Source organism: Chaetura pelagica, unplaced genomic scaffold, assembly GCF_000747805.2.
Source record: "Chaetura pelagica isolate M959 unplaced genomic scaffold, ChaPel_1.0 scaffold1248, whole genome shotgun sequence".
In the NCBI taxonomy this organism is placed as follows: Eukaryota; Metazoa; Chordata; class Aves; order Apodiformes; family Apodidae; genus Chaetura; species Chaetura pelagica.
The window spans coordinates 14158-33196 of NW_009954361.1; the positions used below are offsets into that span (position 1 = coordinate 14158).

General features: G+C 45.0%; 1 protein-coding gene across 1 annotated transcript in view; it reads left to right on the forward strand.

Annotated features, from left to right (window-relative positions):
* The window catches only part of LOC104394598, a gene marked incomplete at its 5' end in the record, with an annotated part of 82560 nt that overhangs the window by 10572 nt on the left and 52949 nt on the right, over nt 1-19039 (forward strand). Inside the window, 3 exons of the mRNA XM_010004211.1 lie at nt 3532-3641; nt 4497-4637; nt 15317-15444. Coding sequence (XP_010002513.1) covers nt 3532-3641; nt 4497-4637; nt 15317-15444 — 379 coding nt within the window. The remainder of the gene's footprint in view (nt 1-3531; nt 3642-4496; nt 4638-15316; nt 15445-19039) is intronic.

Genomic DNA, 19039 nt, shown 5'->3' on the forward strand with positions numbered 1-19039 from the left:
GAATCATCATAAAATGGGTAGGAAGGGACCTCAAACATCATCCAGTCCCAACCCCCTGCATGGGCAGGGACACCTCCCACCAGCCTAGGCTGCTCCAAGTCCCATCCAACCTGCCCTTCAACACTGCCAAGGATGGGGCAGCCACAGCTTCCCTGGACAACCTGGTCCCTCCCCAGCTTTCCTGGAGGCCCCCTAAGAGTTGTGGGGTACAAGTAGGTTATCATATTAATGCAGGGGGGGCTGCTTGTCTTCAGTGACTGTGTGTCTGTGGATACCCACACGTGTAAGAGCTGGAGAGGGAAGATCAGGAATCAGGTATTTGAGAAGGTGCTTTGTTCATAAGCTCCAAAATTAACCTTTTCATTAAAAATACCTCCAATCAGTCAGCAGTAGTGTGACAGTGACAGAAATGTGCTGTCAGGTAGGGGCACAGCCTGTGGTGGCAGGGAAATAGCTGGATTGGCAGCTGCACTTAATAAGGTGCTGCAAACATCATCAGGCGAAAATCCCTCCAGATGCTCTGAATCCTAATCATGTGTTGGGAGTCATAGCAGCTCCATCCCTGTCTCTACCCTGACAGTCTTCAAAGCCTTCTCTGGGTGGCTGGGATTAGTTTGCTCTGCTTTGCTGGACTCATGTCTTCTCTCAAAAATCGCCAGCCTTTATCAACCCCATGATGCAAAATTACTTCAGTTAAATCTGCCCTTTCCTGTCCCCAAAAATGGGTCCAAATGGTGTGTCTACCACTTAGAAGGAAGAAAAAAAAGCACTGTTGTAAATCTTTGTCATTCAAAAATTGGGAAATAATTAACTTCTCCCCAGAGAAAGCTCCTTAAGCTTGTAGTGCAGGGCACAGAGCAGTGTCTTGTCAGCTGAGCACCTTTATCTGCTCTGCCCCTTCACCTCTCTGCAGCTCAGGAGAGCCCAGCTGTGTGTCTGAATGCAGCAGATGCTCCCGTGCAGCCTGACCCCCCCAGTGACACCAGGGCAGGGGAATCAATGCAGTCCCTGTGGCTCTTCAGGCTCTGCAAAGCCTCCCCTAGCAAACAGAAGAGCTGCTTTGCTAATTGATATTGATTTGCCAGTTCATTGCAGTCAGCCGTGGCAGAGGGGGAGTTCCAAGGCCATTTCCATTGAAAGAATATACTGAAGTGTGCTTCAGATGAAATGTGGGGTGGGTGTAGACACAGGCAGGAGGCTTTTTTGTTCCAATTATATGCCTTCTGAAGAAAAAGAAACTAATGTTACATAATGTAACATCAAAAGACTCTTTATTTACCTGGCTGGCCTGCATCTCTGACCTTATCAAAAGAGCTACAGCTTGAAATGCTTTCAGGTTTGACAGTTTTTTGGGTTTTTTTCTCCTGTCTCTGAGATTAACCTTTGCATTGGTAACCTGCACATTAATAAGCAGTTTATAGCACTAGTTTTACAGCTTAATAAATCAGGCAGCAGTAAGGAATTTTATTTCTGCTGCTAATAGCATACTGGAGGCAGAAAGGTGGGAGCCAGAGGGATCTGCTCTGTGCCTGTTTGAGTCAGAGTGAACTTACCATCATCATTTGCTGTAAAAAGCTTAGGAGGTCAGTGTTCAGTACAGTCACCACTCCATGATCCAGGGTGGCTCAGTCTGGACCAGTATTTCTTCCCCCTTTTTTGCACAGTGGAAAGCCTAGGGCTGCACAGCAGAGCTACTGCCTCACCATGCTGAGAGGCAGCATTTTAATCTCAAAAGAGACTGGCCCCTCCACAGGAAAGCAAACCAAAAGCAGCAGTCACAGCAGTGGAAAATGTTACAAGAAGGGAAGGAAGAGTGTGTCTTGACCCTTTGGGCTGTGGGTATGGTTGGCCTTTGGCATCTTTGTTCCAGGTGATGTAAGCTGGAGCATGAGCAGCCAAGCCAGCAGTGTGGTGCCATGGTTGGATTAAGCTGAGAGAAGAAGTGGGAAAGAGCAGAAGTATAACCCTTAGGAGAAAGTAAGGGAGGAATCAGAGAGCCCAGGGTCAGGGGGAAGGCAGTCTGAATAGCAACTCCAGGGAAGAGGCAGAGGTACAAGTAAACTTCTGACCTACACTCATGCAGCCAGTTGCTGCAGAAAAGCTGCAAAGCATCAGGGCAAGTAAATCTTCAAAACTTCAAAAGACCTAACAAAAGTCTTCTTTTTTTTTTTTGCTTTCCCCCACCAATCAATAATGAGTAATTTACCCACTGTATTTTCATAATTCCCTATATCAAGTGCTGTTATCTAGAACTTTTTCTAGGATGTTTGACCAAATATTTATCCCCCAAAAGAAGTTTGTAAGACAGAGATGAAGGGCTGATTGTTGGTCTGTTGTTGTGTGATGGTAAAGGCTTGGGTGCAAAGTTAGGATTGCACCCTGAGGTTCTGGCCTTGGGATGGGAAAACACGGTATGGGATGGAGTATGTGAAGAATACCTGGAGGCTGAAAGAGGGAAGTCCAAAAATACTCTCTGAAATGACAGCAGGTTTAGATTCTTGGCAGGATTTTGAAGATGAGTGCACAACAGAATAATGCTTTTTAGATTCTGCTTCTATTTAGGAGACCATCTCAATGTATTCTCATCTGTGTTTTAGTCTCGCTTCTCTCTGTTGAAATTGCTTATGTTGCTGTTTTAAATACATTGGTACAGACTCTTTGTTCATTCTGAAGTAGTTACAGTTTCCTTGATGAAACAGCATTTCAAAACATTACTCATGTTCCAAGGAAGGAGCATTTGAACAATAGGAGAGGAAGAGTAAATTCTTGCTGTTTCAGGAGGAAACTCCTGATTTATACATGAGGAAACTGTGCTGAATATGAGATGCTCACTTTTCAGTGTGTGTAGGGTATGAAGAAGATGAGATGCTGAAGTGCCAGGAGTGTAATCTTTGCTTTCTCTTGCTTGACATGAGCCACAGTGCTCAGTCAATCCAAAACAAGTTCCTGGATACTCACAAGCTGTGTATGTGTACTTGGGTTGCAGCTGATTCCCTGAAAAGCATCTTGGCTTTAGTAGCAAAATGGTTTGGCAGGAGAGTTTTTGGATCTTTCTGAAGAGCAGAAAATCCTGTGGAGAAGGCTTTACAGTGGTTGCTGTTTAAATACTAGAGGTTTATCTATTAATGAATTTTCCTGCATGCCTTTACTGGGTTTTCTTAGTAGAAGTGAGTAGCATAAAATATGCTTAGTAATATGGTCTTAATTTTACTTGCCTGCTTATCAGTCCGTGGTGGTTCTTGTCTTTCTGTTATTTTTTACTCTTTATTCACCTGCTTTTCCATTTCCCATCTCAAGGAACCATTTTCTCTTGATATAGTCACCACTGGTCAGACTTCTTACTGGTTTTTGCCTTTTCTGAGGTGCAGGTTTAACCTTTGCTTTTTTTTAATGTGTCTTTCTGTAATAACAGATCCTCTCACTTTGGCAGCCTAATAGCTGGCTGAAACTGCTAACCTGGGGAGTAAGTTTCAGCAATCTGCTGTTCAGGCAACTGGATGATAACACAAATACTTCTGTTCACTTCTGCAGACCCCCACCAGTGAGTGAAAATGCCCCCAAAGGAACCGTGGTCGCTGTTGTTACAGCAGCTGCCTTGAACCAGACAATTGTCTATTCAATTGTTTCTGGAAATGAAGAGGGTAAGTATTAGTATTACAGTCTTAGTAGTTGTGCTGACTGCTAGTATTTTGTCTCAAGTCTCCAAGAAGCAGTGGTTAGAAAGAAAGCTGCTGAGCTGAAATCCCAGCTCATCTATACAAGCAGGAGGGGCTGCTATTATGAAGCCATGATTAAGCAGAATTTCAATAGAAATTAAAATACAATGACATTCTCATTGATGCAAAAATTCACATGGGGTGAATCCATGGCATAATAGCTTTGATGGAGCTGTGCTTCTTAGAAATCTGTTTTAAGACATTATAGAATTTGCCATGCTGTAGCTACAGGTATTTATTAGATTAAAGCTTGACATTCAAACAAAATGTCATTGCTGCATTTGCATCCCTCTTGGTTACCTTCCATGATCCACCTTGAAATAGCTAAGCAAAATTATCATAGAATTATAGACCAGTTTGGATTGGAAAGGACTTTAAAGACCATCTAGTTTCAGCCCCCCTCTGTGGGCAGGGACACCTCCCACCAGACCAGGTTGCTCCAAGCCCCATCCAACCTGCCCTTGAGCACTTAATTACAGTAAATTATATAGGGGGATGTGGAAGAATTCCCTGTCCTATCCTCCTTTTTTTGTGACATTGGGCTGTTTGTCTTGGCAGTGTGTCCTCCAGCTGTTTTTTCCAGCACCAAGTCAGATGGAGCTGCTGTGCTCCATCAAAGAGCTTCAGAGAGAAGTTCAATGGGCTTTGGAGGCCTGGGGGAGGAATAGGAAGGGTTTTCCAAAGCCAGGGTAGAGATTAGTGTCACTAAAATAGAAGCACTCAGGCATTGAAAAGAAGTGTTTATGCATCTTAGTTACTTCTGGTTTTGCTGGCTTTCAGATGTGTTTGCTATTAACAACAGAACAGGTGTGATCTCAGTCAAAAAGCCTCTGGATTATGAAAGTGTGACAAGTTACGAGCTCCGAGTTCAAGCCGACTCCTTGCAAGTGGTACGATCCAATCTGCGTGTCCCTTCCAAAAGTAAGTCTGGAAATCCTTAGTTTTAGACCTCTTTCCAACATCAATTTGTCTTGTTAGTTTTCTAAGGGTGTTGTTCACTGCACTCGGGCTACTGACCTTGTTCTGTGATCAGACACTCAGGGGTGATGATGGTGTGTGAGCAACACAGGGTGCGTTTGTGGATTGGGCAGATTGAGTCCTGAGCTGAAGCCTCACAGATCATGTCAGTGTTGCACAGTTGTAGGTCTCCCTGATACAGGCAAGAGGGAGATGGATGTATGAGCAGAGTGCTGAGGGCACAAACTGAACGTTCCTAGTGTAATTAGGGCTTTTTGTGTGGAATGTCACAGTTACTTTTCATGAGAATGTTACACAGCCCAAGCAGAGAATTCTTTCCTGCTGGGCTGGTGAGATGGTAACAAATGTTGGGACTCTGCCAAGAAGAATGGGGAGCAGACACTCAGCAAGAGTGACAGGAAGAAAAAGGCTCCTTCAGCACCCCTGAGAGTTGAGTGGGGTTTATTGCACCCCTGACTGAGAGCCAGCTGGAGGCAAGGACCTGCTGTGACAAAGACAAGAAGGTTCTTTGCAGCACCTCTAGCCAGGATGGAGTTTGTGTACAAACTGATTTGCTTCAGCTCTGCCTTATGGTGAGGGTTTTCTTTTTTTTTTCCCATTTAGTGGTTTTCTTTTTTTTAATAAAAAAATTTTGAAAGGTCTTTTGATGATTTTTATCACCCTTCCTCTAAGGAAAAGGTCTGGGAAGTCTGGCTTTCAAATGTCAGGCTCACTTAGTGTTCTGTCCTATTCCATACAACTCATTATTTAATCCACAGTTGGGCCCTAGTGAAAAAATCAAACAGGGTTTGTTGTCTCAAGTTCTTTTTTTCTGTATTTTTTGGTCTTTGTGGGTCTCAATTTTTCCCTGCTCTGCCTAAGAAGCATCATGGATGCAATGAAGAGAAGCCTAGAAATGTGGACTATTCCACTGAGAGAAGGGCAACAAGTAACTGGACTTTTGTTTAAAGGCTATGAAAGTATAACCTCATCTCATTTCAAATGGAATGTAAGTTGAGTTCAAGTCATTTGTTCTGCAGTCCCAGTTTTTCCAGGATGAGCCTTGGGCCAGATCTTTCACTGCTGGCTGGATCTTTTTTCTCCTCTGCACAGTGTTAACCATAGAGCACATCTTTAGCACTGGAAACAAGCAGGCTCACCCTGACCAAAAACACCCTTGTGAAGCACAGACTCACTGACTGGTTTGGGTTGGAAAGGACCTTGAAGACCATCTGGTCCCAACCCCCTGCATGGGCAGGGACACCTCCCACCAGCCCAGGCTGCTCCAAGCCCCATCCAACCTGCCCTTCAACACTGCCAGAGATGGGGCAGCCACAGCTTCCCTGGGCAACCTGGGCCAGGCTCTCACCACCCTCACAGCAAAGAATTTCTCCCTCATATCTCATCTCCATCTTCCTTCTTCCAGCTGGAAACCCTTCCCCCTGGTCCCATCCCTCCCTGCCCTTGTTGAGTTTTAGCCAGGTCAAATACTACTGCAGAGTTTCAGGGCACTGACTTGATGAACGGCAGTGGAAGGAGATGAGACGGAATTAATGCACCACTGTGGACTTTGGTGACATTGAAATGATGAAGCACATTGGAGATAGGTGACTTTGAGTGCACTTTTCTAGAGTTATGTGACACTGAATTAATGCACTGCTCTGATATTGCTGCCAGGTCTGGTGTTGGATACCAGTGAATTGGTGAACTGTTCTGGAATTTGGCAGGGAATTGATGGACCTGCTCCCGAGCTGCAGTGCTGAGCCCTCCTGGAGCTAGATAACACAGCACTGAGGAACTTCTCACCCACAAATCACTGCTGAGTTTTACAAAACTCAGAAGCTAGGTACCAAACTGGTTTTAGTTGCATGGTATTGTAGAAGGTAATTATATAGGAGTTTGAGTTTTCACTGTTGCAGTGAAGTGGATGATACTGCATGAAGTGTAACTGAGCTTGTTGTCAGTGATAGTGCAGGAATAATTGAACAAATAAATGAGGAGAGAAAGTAAATTGAGATGTCCTGTGGATATGAGAACATATAACTGGGGACTTACATAGGGTTTTTAAAATATGATGTTAAATCATTCAAAATCACACTCTTACTTTCAGCAGAATCAAACTCCTTAAATGAGTTACTTTAACTGAAACTTCATGAAACAGCAGTGCATTTTTACTTCATTTGAATGGAAGAAAAGTTAGGTTTTCTGATGATAGTGAATTTAAAAGGTTGGAATTCTGGCTTGAGGAAGCAGAACTGGTGGTGCTGAGCCTTCAGAGACCTTCAGTATTAATGGACTTCTCCAATTCAGTGAAATTTAGCAGCCTGTTCTTTTCATCTGTCTACTCTTTGCTTCTTAGATTGTCTGTCACCATAGACCATAGTCTATTAGGTCAATTTAGGATTGTGATTATTAGCTTCCAAATGGAAGCTTTCAGTTCTCCCCCAACGGGTATGAAGAGGAAAAAGGAAAAGTGATGTATAAGGGGGACATCCCAAACCTGTGTGGCAGGACATGTGTTGCAACTGGAAGGTGCTGCTCTGCGACCTGTCGTGGAGCAAGGAGCTAAGGAGCTCCTTCCTCCCCAGAACAGCTGTAAGTTAGTGAGCTGAAGGGGATGCATCAGTGCAACTCACCATTTACTAAACCAGAAGTACTCCTTGAGCAAGAACGAGAGAAGCATCACCTTTTAGCTCATTTGATCACTGCCAGCTGTTCACCTAGTTTCCCTCAGCATCTCACTGCCCTGCAGTTGGAAAGCCAGGGAAATGCAGGCAGAGCAATGACCTGGTTGTGGCAAGGCAGGAGGGACAGGAGGAAGCAGAGGGATCTGAGGGAAACCAGGGGGAGCAGTGAAGAGAAATTGCTGCCTAAACAGTGAGGAAGAGCAGTGGAGCAGACAAGAAGGGGAGAGGAGAAGGGTTTGCCACCAAAGTCAACACGGTCCCACTTGTAAGAATCAAAGCATTAGATCTGGTCCCTGTGCCTGAGAGGGGAAACATGTCCTGGTGGCAGACACCAGCCCTCCCTGCTTTCATCTGAAGAGAAGGGTTTCTTTGCAAGATAGCCAGAATACATTTGCTTTTGAACACCACAGAGAGAAGGGCCCTTCACATTCCTCTGAGTGCAGGCGTGGAGGGTTCAGCCTCATGTTTTCTGGTGTTCATTTGCCACATCTCAGGAGAGCACGTCCTTTCCTGGCCCAGCTCCACCCTCTCACCCTGCCCCAGCAGCTCCCATTGCCCCCTTCTCTTGACTGATTCTTGCCTTCTGCGTGGGGCTTCCCCTCTCCTCCATGGCTGCTCAGCAAGGTGGCCTCTGGGCTGTTCCTGTCCCTGTCTGCAAGTGGATGTGGATGCAAACAGATTGTTTAAAAATTGAGCCTTACAGGAAAAAGTGCTGTCGGGTGGCACAATGACATCCCTAAAGTTTGTCTGTGTGAGCAGCTTCCTGCTCCATCAGGTATTGAGAGGGAGGCCAGAGGGAGTGTTTTTGACTTGCAGGTTCTCTGTTGTAGATTTTGCTTTGTTGTAATTGTCTCTAACACTGACTGTGAGATGCTTCTGCTTCCCAAGTAAGTCATCTTCTCCTGGCAGGGGTGAAAAAGGGTTTCTTGTCTCATGGACTTGTAAATGCAGTGGAACTCTCCCCTGCATCCCTGATCTTGTCACCTGCATTTTTGTTATGAAACTCCTGGCATCACTTGTAGTCCCACTGTTGTCATCTCTCCCATATCCTTATTTTTTATTATTATTTTTGCTTGCACTCCTGATTACTTGATTGGCTCAAATTTAAAGAGCAGAGAAAGGAAGATCAGCAAGCACATCTCATGTTCCTAGAGATGCAAGAATAATGACAGAACCATGTAATGGTTTTGCTGTCTCTTAATAGGAATTAAAAAGCCACAAAAAGCACAACCAACTAATTGCTTCTCTTTTGCAGTTGTGCTTGCACTGCCTTGATAAGCACATTTCCTTCTCAGAAACTGCAGGTGCTCCCTTTGTGTCTGCATAGAGCCAGGCACAGGTGAGAGCTAAAACAAGATATCCCTCCAAGCCCTCTTAGGGGAGCTGCAGGATTCAGAGCAGCACAAATGTTTATGAAAAATCAACCCAGAAATAGAATTCAAGAGGGAAGGTTTCTCAAGGGTATTAGACCAACTGAGAGGGAAATACACTTTCTTTCATTTCAGTCAGGTGTGCTAAATATTACATTCACTGCCAGGTGTGAATCTGTGATCTTGGGAGAGATGGTTTTTATTTTGATACCAAAATAGTTTTAAGCAAAAATGGACCTTTCAGTTTATTATTTACACGCTTCATTCATTTGGTTAGAACTCTTTTTTGCCTTTGATCAGCAGGAATAGGTACACACAGTTTCCCCAGACCCATGCAGAGGCACAGCCCCAAGGAGGGTCACTTCTGTTGGCAGCTTGCAGGGCTTTCCTGGGTGGGGTGTTGAGAATAAAAGGGGACCAATTCTATCTCTCCTGTAAGAGTTCTGGGTTTCTAATCACAAAAGAAACCTTTGGGAATCAGGAAGAAAGAGATAAAACTAGTTTTGCAACCAAAACTCTGCAATTGCTCCACACTAATTGGGACCTATAGCTTTACTAAGTTAAATATGAAAATGAGTTCTGTATCCCTGGATTCTTGGCTTCTCAAGCAGCCTTACATTTGTAGTTTCAAACACGTTGCAAAATTTGGTGCTGATGGTGCTTAGTAAGTTGGCTGCAGTGCCAGTCCCTGAATCCGGGAGAGGTGGCAGATGGACAGAACATGCTGCAGAGCCCGAAGAGCTGTGAACCTGCTTCCTCTGCCACACAGCTCTGGGTTAGTTTCCCTCAAATATGAGCTCCTTCTCAATTAATTATTTGATAGAAAAAGATGGTTTATATTTATTTAAATCAGACCTTGGATCAGTGCTGCTCCAAATGCGCTGCTGTTCCCATCCCCTCAAAGCTCCTGTTTGTGCTGTTCTTGATCAGCTGCAGCACATGAGCTTCTTCAGGCTTTATGGGCACATGCTGGTTTAGATCAAAATGCCATTGAAATGTTTTTCAGGGCTGATTCCTATTTAGTTCTGCCAAATTTAGTAAGGCAAGATGAGTGCAGCTGCAGTTCAGTTTATTGTACCTGCCAGAGCACAAAGTCTGCTCGACAGACGTGTAAGATAGTAGGACAGCAAAGTGTTGTTGAACTCTAATTACAGTTCTCATTCCCAGTTGGACTAAAATGAGCTTTGGGAAAAGAAAAAATCTACCACTTCTTAAGCTGAATGCAGAGGCTTTATGTTAAAATTACCAATGCATGAAGAGCAGCTGTATCAATGGCTGCTTTGGCATGGTGTAGGAGACAAGTGCAGTGTCGTTGGCAAAAGCATAATATAAAACAAATCTGGTATCACTCAAAGCACGTTTGACACTGTCCAGGGTTCAAAACCATTGCTTTGGCTCAGCTGAATTCCTGCAGGCTCCTGTTAATCAGGCATGTTATCAGCACCTAGGCTAAGAGACCTGGGGCTGTTCAGTCTAGAGAGGAGAAGACTGAGGGGGGATCTCATTAACGTCTATCAATACATGAGGGCATCAAGAAGGCAGGGACAAGCTCTTGTCACTTGTGCCCTGGGATAGGATGAGGGGCAATGGATTCAAACTGGAGCCCAGGGAGTTCCACCTCAACATGAGGAAGAACTTCTTTCCTGTGAGGGTGACAGAACCCTGGGACAGGCTGCCCAGAGAGGCTGTGGAGGCTCCTTCTCTGGAGACTATCCAGACCTGTCTGGATGCCTTTCTGAGTGACCTGCCCTGGTTTTGGTCCTGCTCTGGCAGGGCGGTTGGACTCAATGATCTTTGGAGGTCCCTTCCAACCCCTGACATTCTCTGATTCTGTGATAACCAGTGATACTGGGAAGGAGTTTTCAAGAAGCGTGTTGGGGAAAAACTTCAGGAAATACTGATTCATGCTCGTTCTGACAAGCTCCCTGGAGTTTCCTCTATTGTTTGTGAGCTACTGGTTTTCTCATTTCAGAGGATCCTCTAGAGCAGCTTTTGGGATGTTTTCACTCTCCTTAATCTGAAAGATCCCAATGCCTTAACTCTTAGTCTTGGGAGCAATGACTGATCTGGAGCAGTGCCTGCAACATCTATGGTTCTTCTAAGCTGGAGGGAACCTACAGGCATCTGCAACTGTGTCCTTCATACACTGCAGCTCAGCTCAAAGGTCTAGTAGAGAGAGTAAAACTAAAGCAGCTCCTTGCTTCTCTGATGCTACCTGCACACCTCGTGCAGAGAAGCTCTTCCTTCACAGCTGAAGGGAGGCACTTGTAGCCCTCCATTTTCTTGTCTGCTCTTTTTGGCCACCTTGGCAGCCCTGTGCTGCTTTTCCAGGGCAAGTTCCTTTCTTCTGCCACCTGGCCAGCAATTTAGGTAGCTCTGTCATGGGAAGAAGTACTTGGATTACATGAGGTCTCAGAAGAAGTACCATGGAGGGATAAATTCTGGTTTCAACTCCTGGAATCCATCAAAAAGAATGTAATGGGAGTGAGGTTTTACATACATGGGGATACAAAATGTCCTGTCTGGAAGGTGAGTGCAAGTGTTGGTGTCATAGAATCACAGACTGGTTTGGGTTGGAAGGGACCTTATGATCACCTAGTTCCAACCTGCCCTTCAACACTTCCAGGGATGGAGCAGCCACAGCTTCTCTGGGCAACCTCTCACCACCCTCACAGAGAAGAATTTCTTCCTAAAATCTCACCTCAATCTCCCTTTGTCCAGTTTAAAACCATTAAACCCTTGTCCCATCTCTACACACCCTGGTGAAAAGTCCCTCCCCAGCTTTCCTAGAGGCCCTTCAGGCACTGGAAGGTGCTCTAAGGTCTCACTGGAGCCTTCTCCTTCTCCAGGTTGATCACCCCAACTCCCTCAGCCTGTCCTCACAGGAGAGCTGCTCCAGTCTTGCAGTGTTCACTGCCCAACCTGCCAGAGCACAGGGCACATGATACGTGTGCTCTTGCCTCCCTTCAGGCACCAGAAAAGAGGGCCAGATCCACACACAAACACGATTTAAAACAAGCACTTAACATTGGGAATTTGAAGGGTAAAAAAAGAGTCTGATGCTGTGACCAGGCTCTGTAAGAGCTTGCTCAGGATGGGTGGCGTTTTCAGGCAGCAGGGCACTGGAGGGGCAGGGCTGGTGGACTCAGGATCCATGGGAATCTCTGACAGAACCAAGAAAAGTGGTGAAGGCTCTGGCATCACCCTCATAGGCACTGGAGGAGGGATTGGGAATGTCCACTTCCAGGCTTCTCTGTGGTGGGAGTGAGGCAGCCCCTGTTGGACTGGGAGTCCTGCCCCACGTCCAGCTGTGGGCTGGAACAGGATGAAAAGCATGGTCGGCAGGAGCTCACAGATGCCACCTCCTGCTCTGCCTGCCAGAACAAAACAGAAGCTGGGCATAAAAATCAGGCAGGCAGATAAAAACGAAGGTGTATGTTTAATTTAAGGGTTGTGATGCTCACTTAGTACACACGCAGGATGTGAAATTTGCTTTGTCCTTAATGCAGTCACTGCCCGTGCTCATGGCAAAGCGCTCAGCTGTGGCTAAACAAAAGGGGTGTTATTGGCAGCTCCCACAGCTACAAGCAAATTAAACAAATGTGTTTTTTGAGCAAATTGCAAAGCAGACTTTGCCTGAGGCTAAGCCACCAACCAAACTGCCTTTGAAACAGTGAAGACAGCAAGCACTGTGCAAAAGATGTTTGTGTTCGAGCTCGGGCAGGTTGGGAAATGGCAAGTCCGACCAGCACGGAGTGTGATGCAATTAGATCTTCCCTACAGCAGTGAGCTGAGATAACTGCTTGTTAGCTCAGCAGGGCAAGGTCACGCACACGTTGCCTAGAGTCCAGCTTCCATTGCTTTCTTCCCCAAAGGGTGGAGCTGCAGTGCAAAAGCCTGCCTGGGAATCTCATTTTTCTCAGCAGGGCTGCAGTTTGTAACTGTAACTTGGCATTTCGGCCAGAACCAGTGAGGATCTAATTTAACAAGAGGGAGATTTGGCTATTCTGGGTTTTATTTACAAGGGTATCACCAGCAGAAATAAAGAAGTCACCATCCTGCTCTGCTTGGCGCTTGTCAGACCACACCTGGAGCATTGTCTTCAGTTCTGGTCCCTGCTCTACAAAAAGGATGGGACAGGCTGGAGAGGGACCAGAGAAAGGCCTCAAGGATGATCAGAGGGCTGGAGGACCTGCCATGTGAGGAGAGGCTGAGAAAACTGGGTTTGTTCAGCCTGGAGAAGAGAAGGCTTCAGGGAGACCTTATTAGCATGTTCCAGTACTCAAAGGGTGGCTGCCAAGAAGCTGGAGACTCCCTGTTTACAAGGAGTCCCATGGAAAAGACAAGGGGTCATGGGCACAAGTTGCTCCTGGGGACATTCCAGTTGGATACAAGAGGTAGATTTTTCCCCATGAGGACAGTCAGACATTGGCATAGTCTCCCAAGGGAAGTGGTGGATTCCCCTTCATTGGACAGTTTCAAGTCTCAGCCTGACAGGGTGCTGGGCCACCTCATAGAAACCATGGTAGTACCTAGGGAGGTGGGACCAGGTGATCCTTGTGGTCCCTTCCAACCTGGCATTCCATGATTCTAGGAGTCTATGATTTAAAATCACAGAATAGTTGGAAGTGACCTCTGGAGGTCATTGAGTCCAACCCCCCTGCTAGAGCAATACCTCTTTGAGATTTTTTTCTTCACTGTAGTCAATATGTAACCAAGGTAAGCAACATTCTTTTAAAACAAAGACAAGCAAAGTGGAGATGATTACAAACAGACCATTATATCCACATTACACACATTCAGCTGTTGGATTATGGCCTTTTTTTCATGTCCATAAAAAGAGATCTTGTCATCAAGTCATCCCATCAAGTTACAGCACCTACAAGTTGTTTAATTTATCTGTACAGATCAGTGTGGAAGGTGAATAATTGATTATACCTCTGAGAAAATGTTCTTTCCGTTTCCCCCCCCCTCTCCACACTAATGCATTAGATGGCATTTTAAATGGTTTTCTCAGACTCCAGTTACATTTATGAAGTCTTCCCTTGTTTCCCATCAGCTGGACCATCAGCTAGAGGTAGAATCTCCAAAGGGTGACTTGGGAAGGCTGAAAAATAGTCTGGGTTTTAATTGTGGTGTCCCCTAAAGATGCAGCTACCAAGCTCTTTATAAATGAGCCTGTTTTGAAGATGGCTCAGACTGGGATGGCACCTGCACAACATTTAAATTACCCTGGCACTGAAATGAGTTGGGAAAACCAGCCCTGGAATGAGGCAATTTATCACTTGAAAATGGGGTTTTAATGAACTGGATATCATCATTTCCAGCAATCTTCCTGGATTATACAGTTCTGAAAGAGACAAACAGATGTTGGTATAAATTACTGCACAGTTTAATCATTTTTCCACTGGACCCATAATTTTTTTGCTAGATGTTTTTTCCTTGCAGGAGGAGAGAGGTGTTCATTGTTCAGTGGGGTGGATCAGTTTAATAAAACACAAATGAACAGCTGTATTTTGTTTGAAGATAGGTTGAACCTCTTGGGAGGAAGGTAATACTTGTTGAGTTCCCATAGGCCAGGCCAGGTTTGTGATGAAGACATTCTTAGGCCTGCACTCCATCAGAGAATCCCAGACTGGTTTGGGTTGGAAGGGACCTTAAAGATCAAGTTCCAACCCTCCTGAATGGGCAGGGACACCTCCCATTAGATCAGGTTGATCCAAGCCCCATCCAACCTGGCCATGAGGACCTCCAGGGAGGGGGCATCAGCACAGTGAATTTGTTAGAGGCTGGAGGAAAACATGGACAAACCTGTCAGATATTGATGCTTTACGGCTCAAGCAGGTGCAGAAAAGGCTGCATTGACCTGCCATGTGAAGCATCATGTTGTTCCTCCAGAAGATGTTTCTGCCAATGCTGCTATAGAAAGGTTGGTGAGTTTACAGACAGGTGGCAGAATCCCCCAGGAAGGGTTACCTACCTGAATACCCTGGCTGTTGGGAATAATTCAAACATGAAGCTGCTGTTTGCAACGTGTACATCCCCTCCGTATTGCCTCTTCAGACCACTTGGGAGAACTTAATGTGAGCACAATCTGTGTTCCTAAAGCACTACATTCTTACTTATACTTTTCAAATTATTTGAAAAATTAGTTTCAGGTCTTTCCTTATCTTTTCCCCAAGTAGCCAGCTCTCTGAAGCCAGCCATGGCAACTCTTTGTTTGCAGGCAAATTCACACAGTCCTGCTAGCAAAGTGCAGGTGTGCAGCTTGTGGGCATCATTTTCTATCAAGGCATAAACTTCAGCTCATGATTCATTCAGAGAAAAAATGGCAAATGCAGACACGATAAAGGCACAGTACAAAAAAAAAAAAAAAAAAGGAGAGAGAGAGAGAGAAGGAATCTCTTTACTCCCTTCAATTCTTACCCCAATTGTGATGTTGTTTCTAATGTGTTTCTTTTTACAGAGTATATCCATGCACTTCTCTTGCATGGTGGTCTGTTTGGAATGTAAATATTTGAACTGCAGTAGGTGATAAGGATTTCTTGCCAAATGTTATGTGTCTTCTTCTCACTCCTCCTTGCAGGTAACACAGCCAAGGTATTTATTGAAGTGAAGGATGAAAACGACCATGCTCCTGTCTTCACCAAAAAACTGTACATTGGGGGAGTGTCTGAAGATGCCAGAATGTTTTCTTCTGTGCTTAAAGTTAAGGTAAGGCTGAAACTTATTTTAAATCGCATTCCCTTGCCATGGGAAAACAGTCACTCACTGGCTTGATGTTTCACAGGAGGTTATGAAATGAGTTTCTCCTCAAACTGTTTGAGCTCCTCAGGCACTGGCAGTGATTTCTATTTTATTTCTTTTTATAATCAAGTCTAGTGAACACAGAATTCTTCGTAGGAAATCAGTGTCTGAGTATGAATACAAGTGTGATACTTTCCATTAAGTGTGTGTGATTGACAAGCATTGGCCTGGTATCCCAGCACTTACTGACACAAGGTTGATTCTGAGCTTAGGAGAGTTTTGTAGGTTTGATTTCTGTTGGATTTATGTGCTCGTTTCTCATGGGAAAATTTGTAGCCACCATTTTAGAGGCATTAATATTTAGAGAATCTTTTTATGCTCAGCACTAATAAATGAAATAATTTTTATTACTTCTTTGACAGCAGCTTTAAAAAGGAAAGAACAGTTGCTGTTGAAGTAGCAAAGCAGTTTCCAGTCTGTCTACTGGGATGTAAAATTGACTAGAGGTTGTGTTTTGTTGTGGATTTTTTTTTTTTAAAAAAAGAGAAGTCAGGAAAATATTATATATAGAATGCAGTTAGTGTCAGAGAGAAAAATAGCTTGGAATAAAAGCTGCTTGTTTTCTCCAACATGCTCTGTGATGCAATCTTTTGTGCTAAAGGCAGCCTGAGTTGCCAGGACTCTCCAAGTCAGCTTGTTTCCTCTGCCTTGATTTTGTTACCTCAGCAGGCCTCCTGCATCTTCTTTCCACTTAAGTGTTAGTGGAACTTGGAAGTTGCTGATCCTAGCCTATGCATGAAAGGACACAGAAATATGACCTGCTGAGAGTTTTACTTTGACCTCATGATGTGTTTAGAGCACCAGGAATGAAATCAAGAATATCAGAGCTTATTGAAGTTGTCCAATGCTTTTGAAATTTCATGGCATCCTTCCCAAACTAAGCCCAGAAATGGCAGAAAAGTAGGAAATTGATAAGCATTGACTGTTGGATAGAAACTTCTGCAGATTACATAATTTACTTTTGTGCACTAGTCAAGAGTTGTTTGGGGTTTTTTGCTTATTTTTTAAGCAGTGCCTGTCCCAGGCACACAGCAGTCCAAATAAACAGCTGGGAATTTATTGAAGGCTACGTGAAAAGAGAACATTGCAGTGTATAAATCTGCCCTGTGCCAGTTCATCTGCCTGCAGAGGAACCTGAGAAGGTGTTTGAGGCCATAGCAGGAAGGGCCAGATCTTCTGGATGGGGCTGGTCAGGAATTTCACCTTAACACACAACCATGGGATGGTCCCAGGTCTCCCAGCTGCAAAAATGTGAGAGAGCCTTAATACTGTTTTGCCCCAAGTATGTTCCCAGCAGAGCAAAGGATGCTGTTCAGCAGCAGCACAAAATGCTGCCTGATATGAAAAACCTGTGCCCAGCCCACAGGGTCCTTGGGGAACAGGGTCAGATAGATCAGCTGGCAGATCAAAGTCAGTGAAGCTGCTCTATAGTGCTATTAGAACATTGGGTGGTTAAAAGAAGCAGCAATCCTGAATGCAAGGGAAGGTGTAGAGAGGAATTATGGTGAGAAGAGGATAGAACCAGAGAATCCCAGACTGGGTTGGAAGGGACCTTCAAGACCATCCAGTCCCACCCCCTGCATGGGCAGGGACACCTTCCACCAGCCCAGGCTGCTCCAAGCCCCATCCAACCTGCCCTTCAACACTGCTAGGGATGGGGCAGTCCCTCCCCAGCTTTCCTGGAGCCCCTTCAGGCCCTGGAAGGTGCTCTGAGGCCTCCCCAGAGACCTTGGTTTAGTGATACACATTAGCCCAGAATGCTTATTGAAACAATATGTCTGTTTACTACTATTTCATCAGCTCTAAAGACCCAGTTCAGACTTTGCAAGTGAAGCCAAAGAAGGTCACCCAGCACATGCAGTGTCTGCCTTTACTGTAAAGCTTCCCATGGGTGTGAATCAAGGAGCTACAAAGGCAGTAATAAAGCAACTTCATGGGTCAGAAATAACAAGGTCAGAAAATGAATTGTAAAATTTCCTTTTAGGAATTTCTTTTCCTTTACCCTCTAAATTGAAGTTTGAAGGTATACTGGATTTCTCATCTGTGTGACATAATGACACATAACCAGATGTGTTTGCTTTAGACAGCTTTAGCTTGAGTACCTGAAAGCAAATGAGTGCAATTAGTAGTGGATGATGTGGATGGACAAGTCAGTTTTTTGCAGATTCCCAGTCCACCCCTTCTTTGCCAGTCACTGTGTGTGTGTGTAATACCAGCTCCTGCTCCTTGCTGTCAAAACCCATAGAACTATGTCCCTCCATGTACCTTCCAGGTTCCCAGTGACCTGTCTCAGTTCCTGCACCAGTGGCTTGGGCCAGAAGACAGAAGTCTTAGGGTTGTTTTGTACCAGGCCTTTGTTGTGCTGTCAGGGGTTGGTTATCAGAATTCCTGCACCAGTGGCTTGGGCCAGGAGAAGTCTTAGGGTTGTTTTGTACCAGGTCTTTGTTGTGCTGTCAGGGGTTGGTTATCAGAGGTGAGATGCTCAAGAAATGGCACAGGGAGGATAAACTGAAGTCTGTGAAAGAGCAGGGCCTGATAGAAGAGAAATGAGGACAATTCAGTTCAGTGAAGGGAGAAGAAGGAAAAAAGTAGCTCTTTATCAGAGGTGAGATAGGATCCCTCTTCTGCTTTTATATCATAGAAATGCAACTCCAGTTGATATCTTTCTCATTGCTTTAGTCAACTGTGTGGCTATTCTGAACCATAAAGATGATTTAGATCATGGAAAGGGGGTTTTAAGGAATGAAAACATCTACTTCACATTGTGAGCTCTGACATTGACTTTCTTATGTGAAAGTGATAAAATTGGGGCAGGTCCTGATCTCATCACTCCTGTGACCAGTGACAGGACTGGGGGAAATGGCAGGAACCTGAATCAGGGAAGGTTTAGGTTGGATATCAGGAAAAGGTTTTTCCCCCAGAGGGTGGTTGAGCCCTGGAACCAGCTCCTCAGGGCAGTGGGCCCAGCACCAAGCCTGCCTGAGCTCAAGAAGTGTTTGGGTGATGCTCTCAGGCCCATGGGGTGATTCTTGGGGTGCTCTACACAGGGACAGGAATTGGACTCGATGATCCTGATGGGTCCCTTCCAACTCAGCACATTCTAGCATTCTATGGTACAGCAAAGTTCTCCTTTTTTGAGGTGACCTATGTGCCCAAATTCTTGGAAGCACTGAGGGGTGTCAAGTCACGTGGCCCTCCCTGGATTGCCTTGGTATCCATGGGTGGGTGGGTTAACCACAGTAATCCCAGTGGTGCTGATTAGATATTGGTAATGGCTCCTGCAGTTAGATGTGATTTACAGGGTATGCCTGCTTCTCTTTGCCATTGCTGTAATTAAATTAGTTAAGCCTACTAATCACAGTGGCAGGCACTTGCCAGCAGTTACTGGTTAGTGGCAGTTTAAGCTAATATAGTTTTCCTTTTTTATCAAAGAGGAAAGATGAGCTGGAAGACATTATCTAGGAAGTACTAAATTATGGGTTTACCAGTGCAGATACCAAGG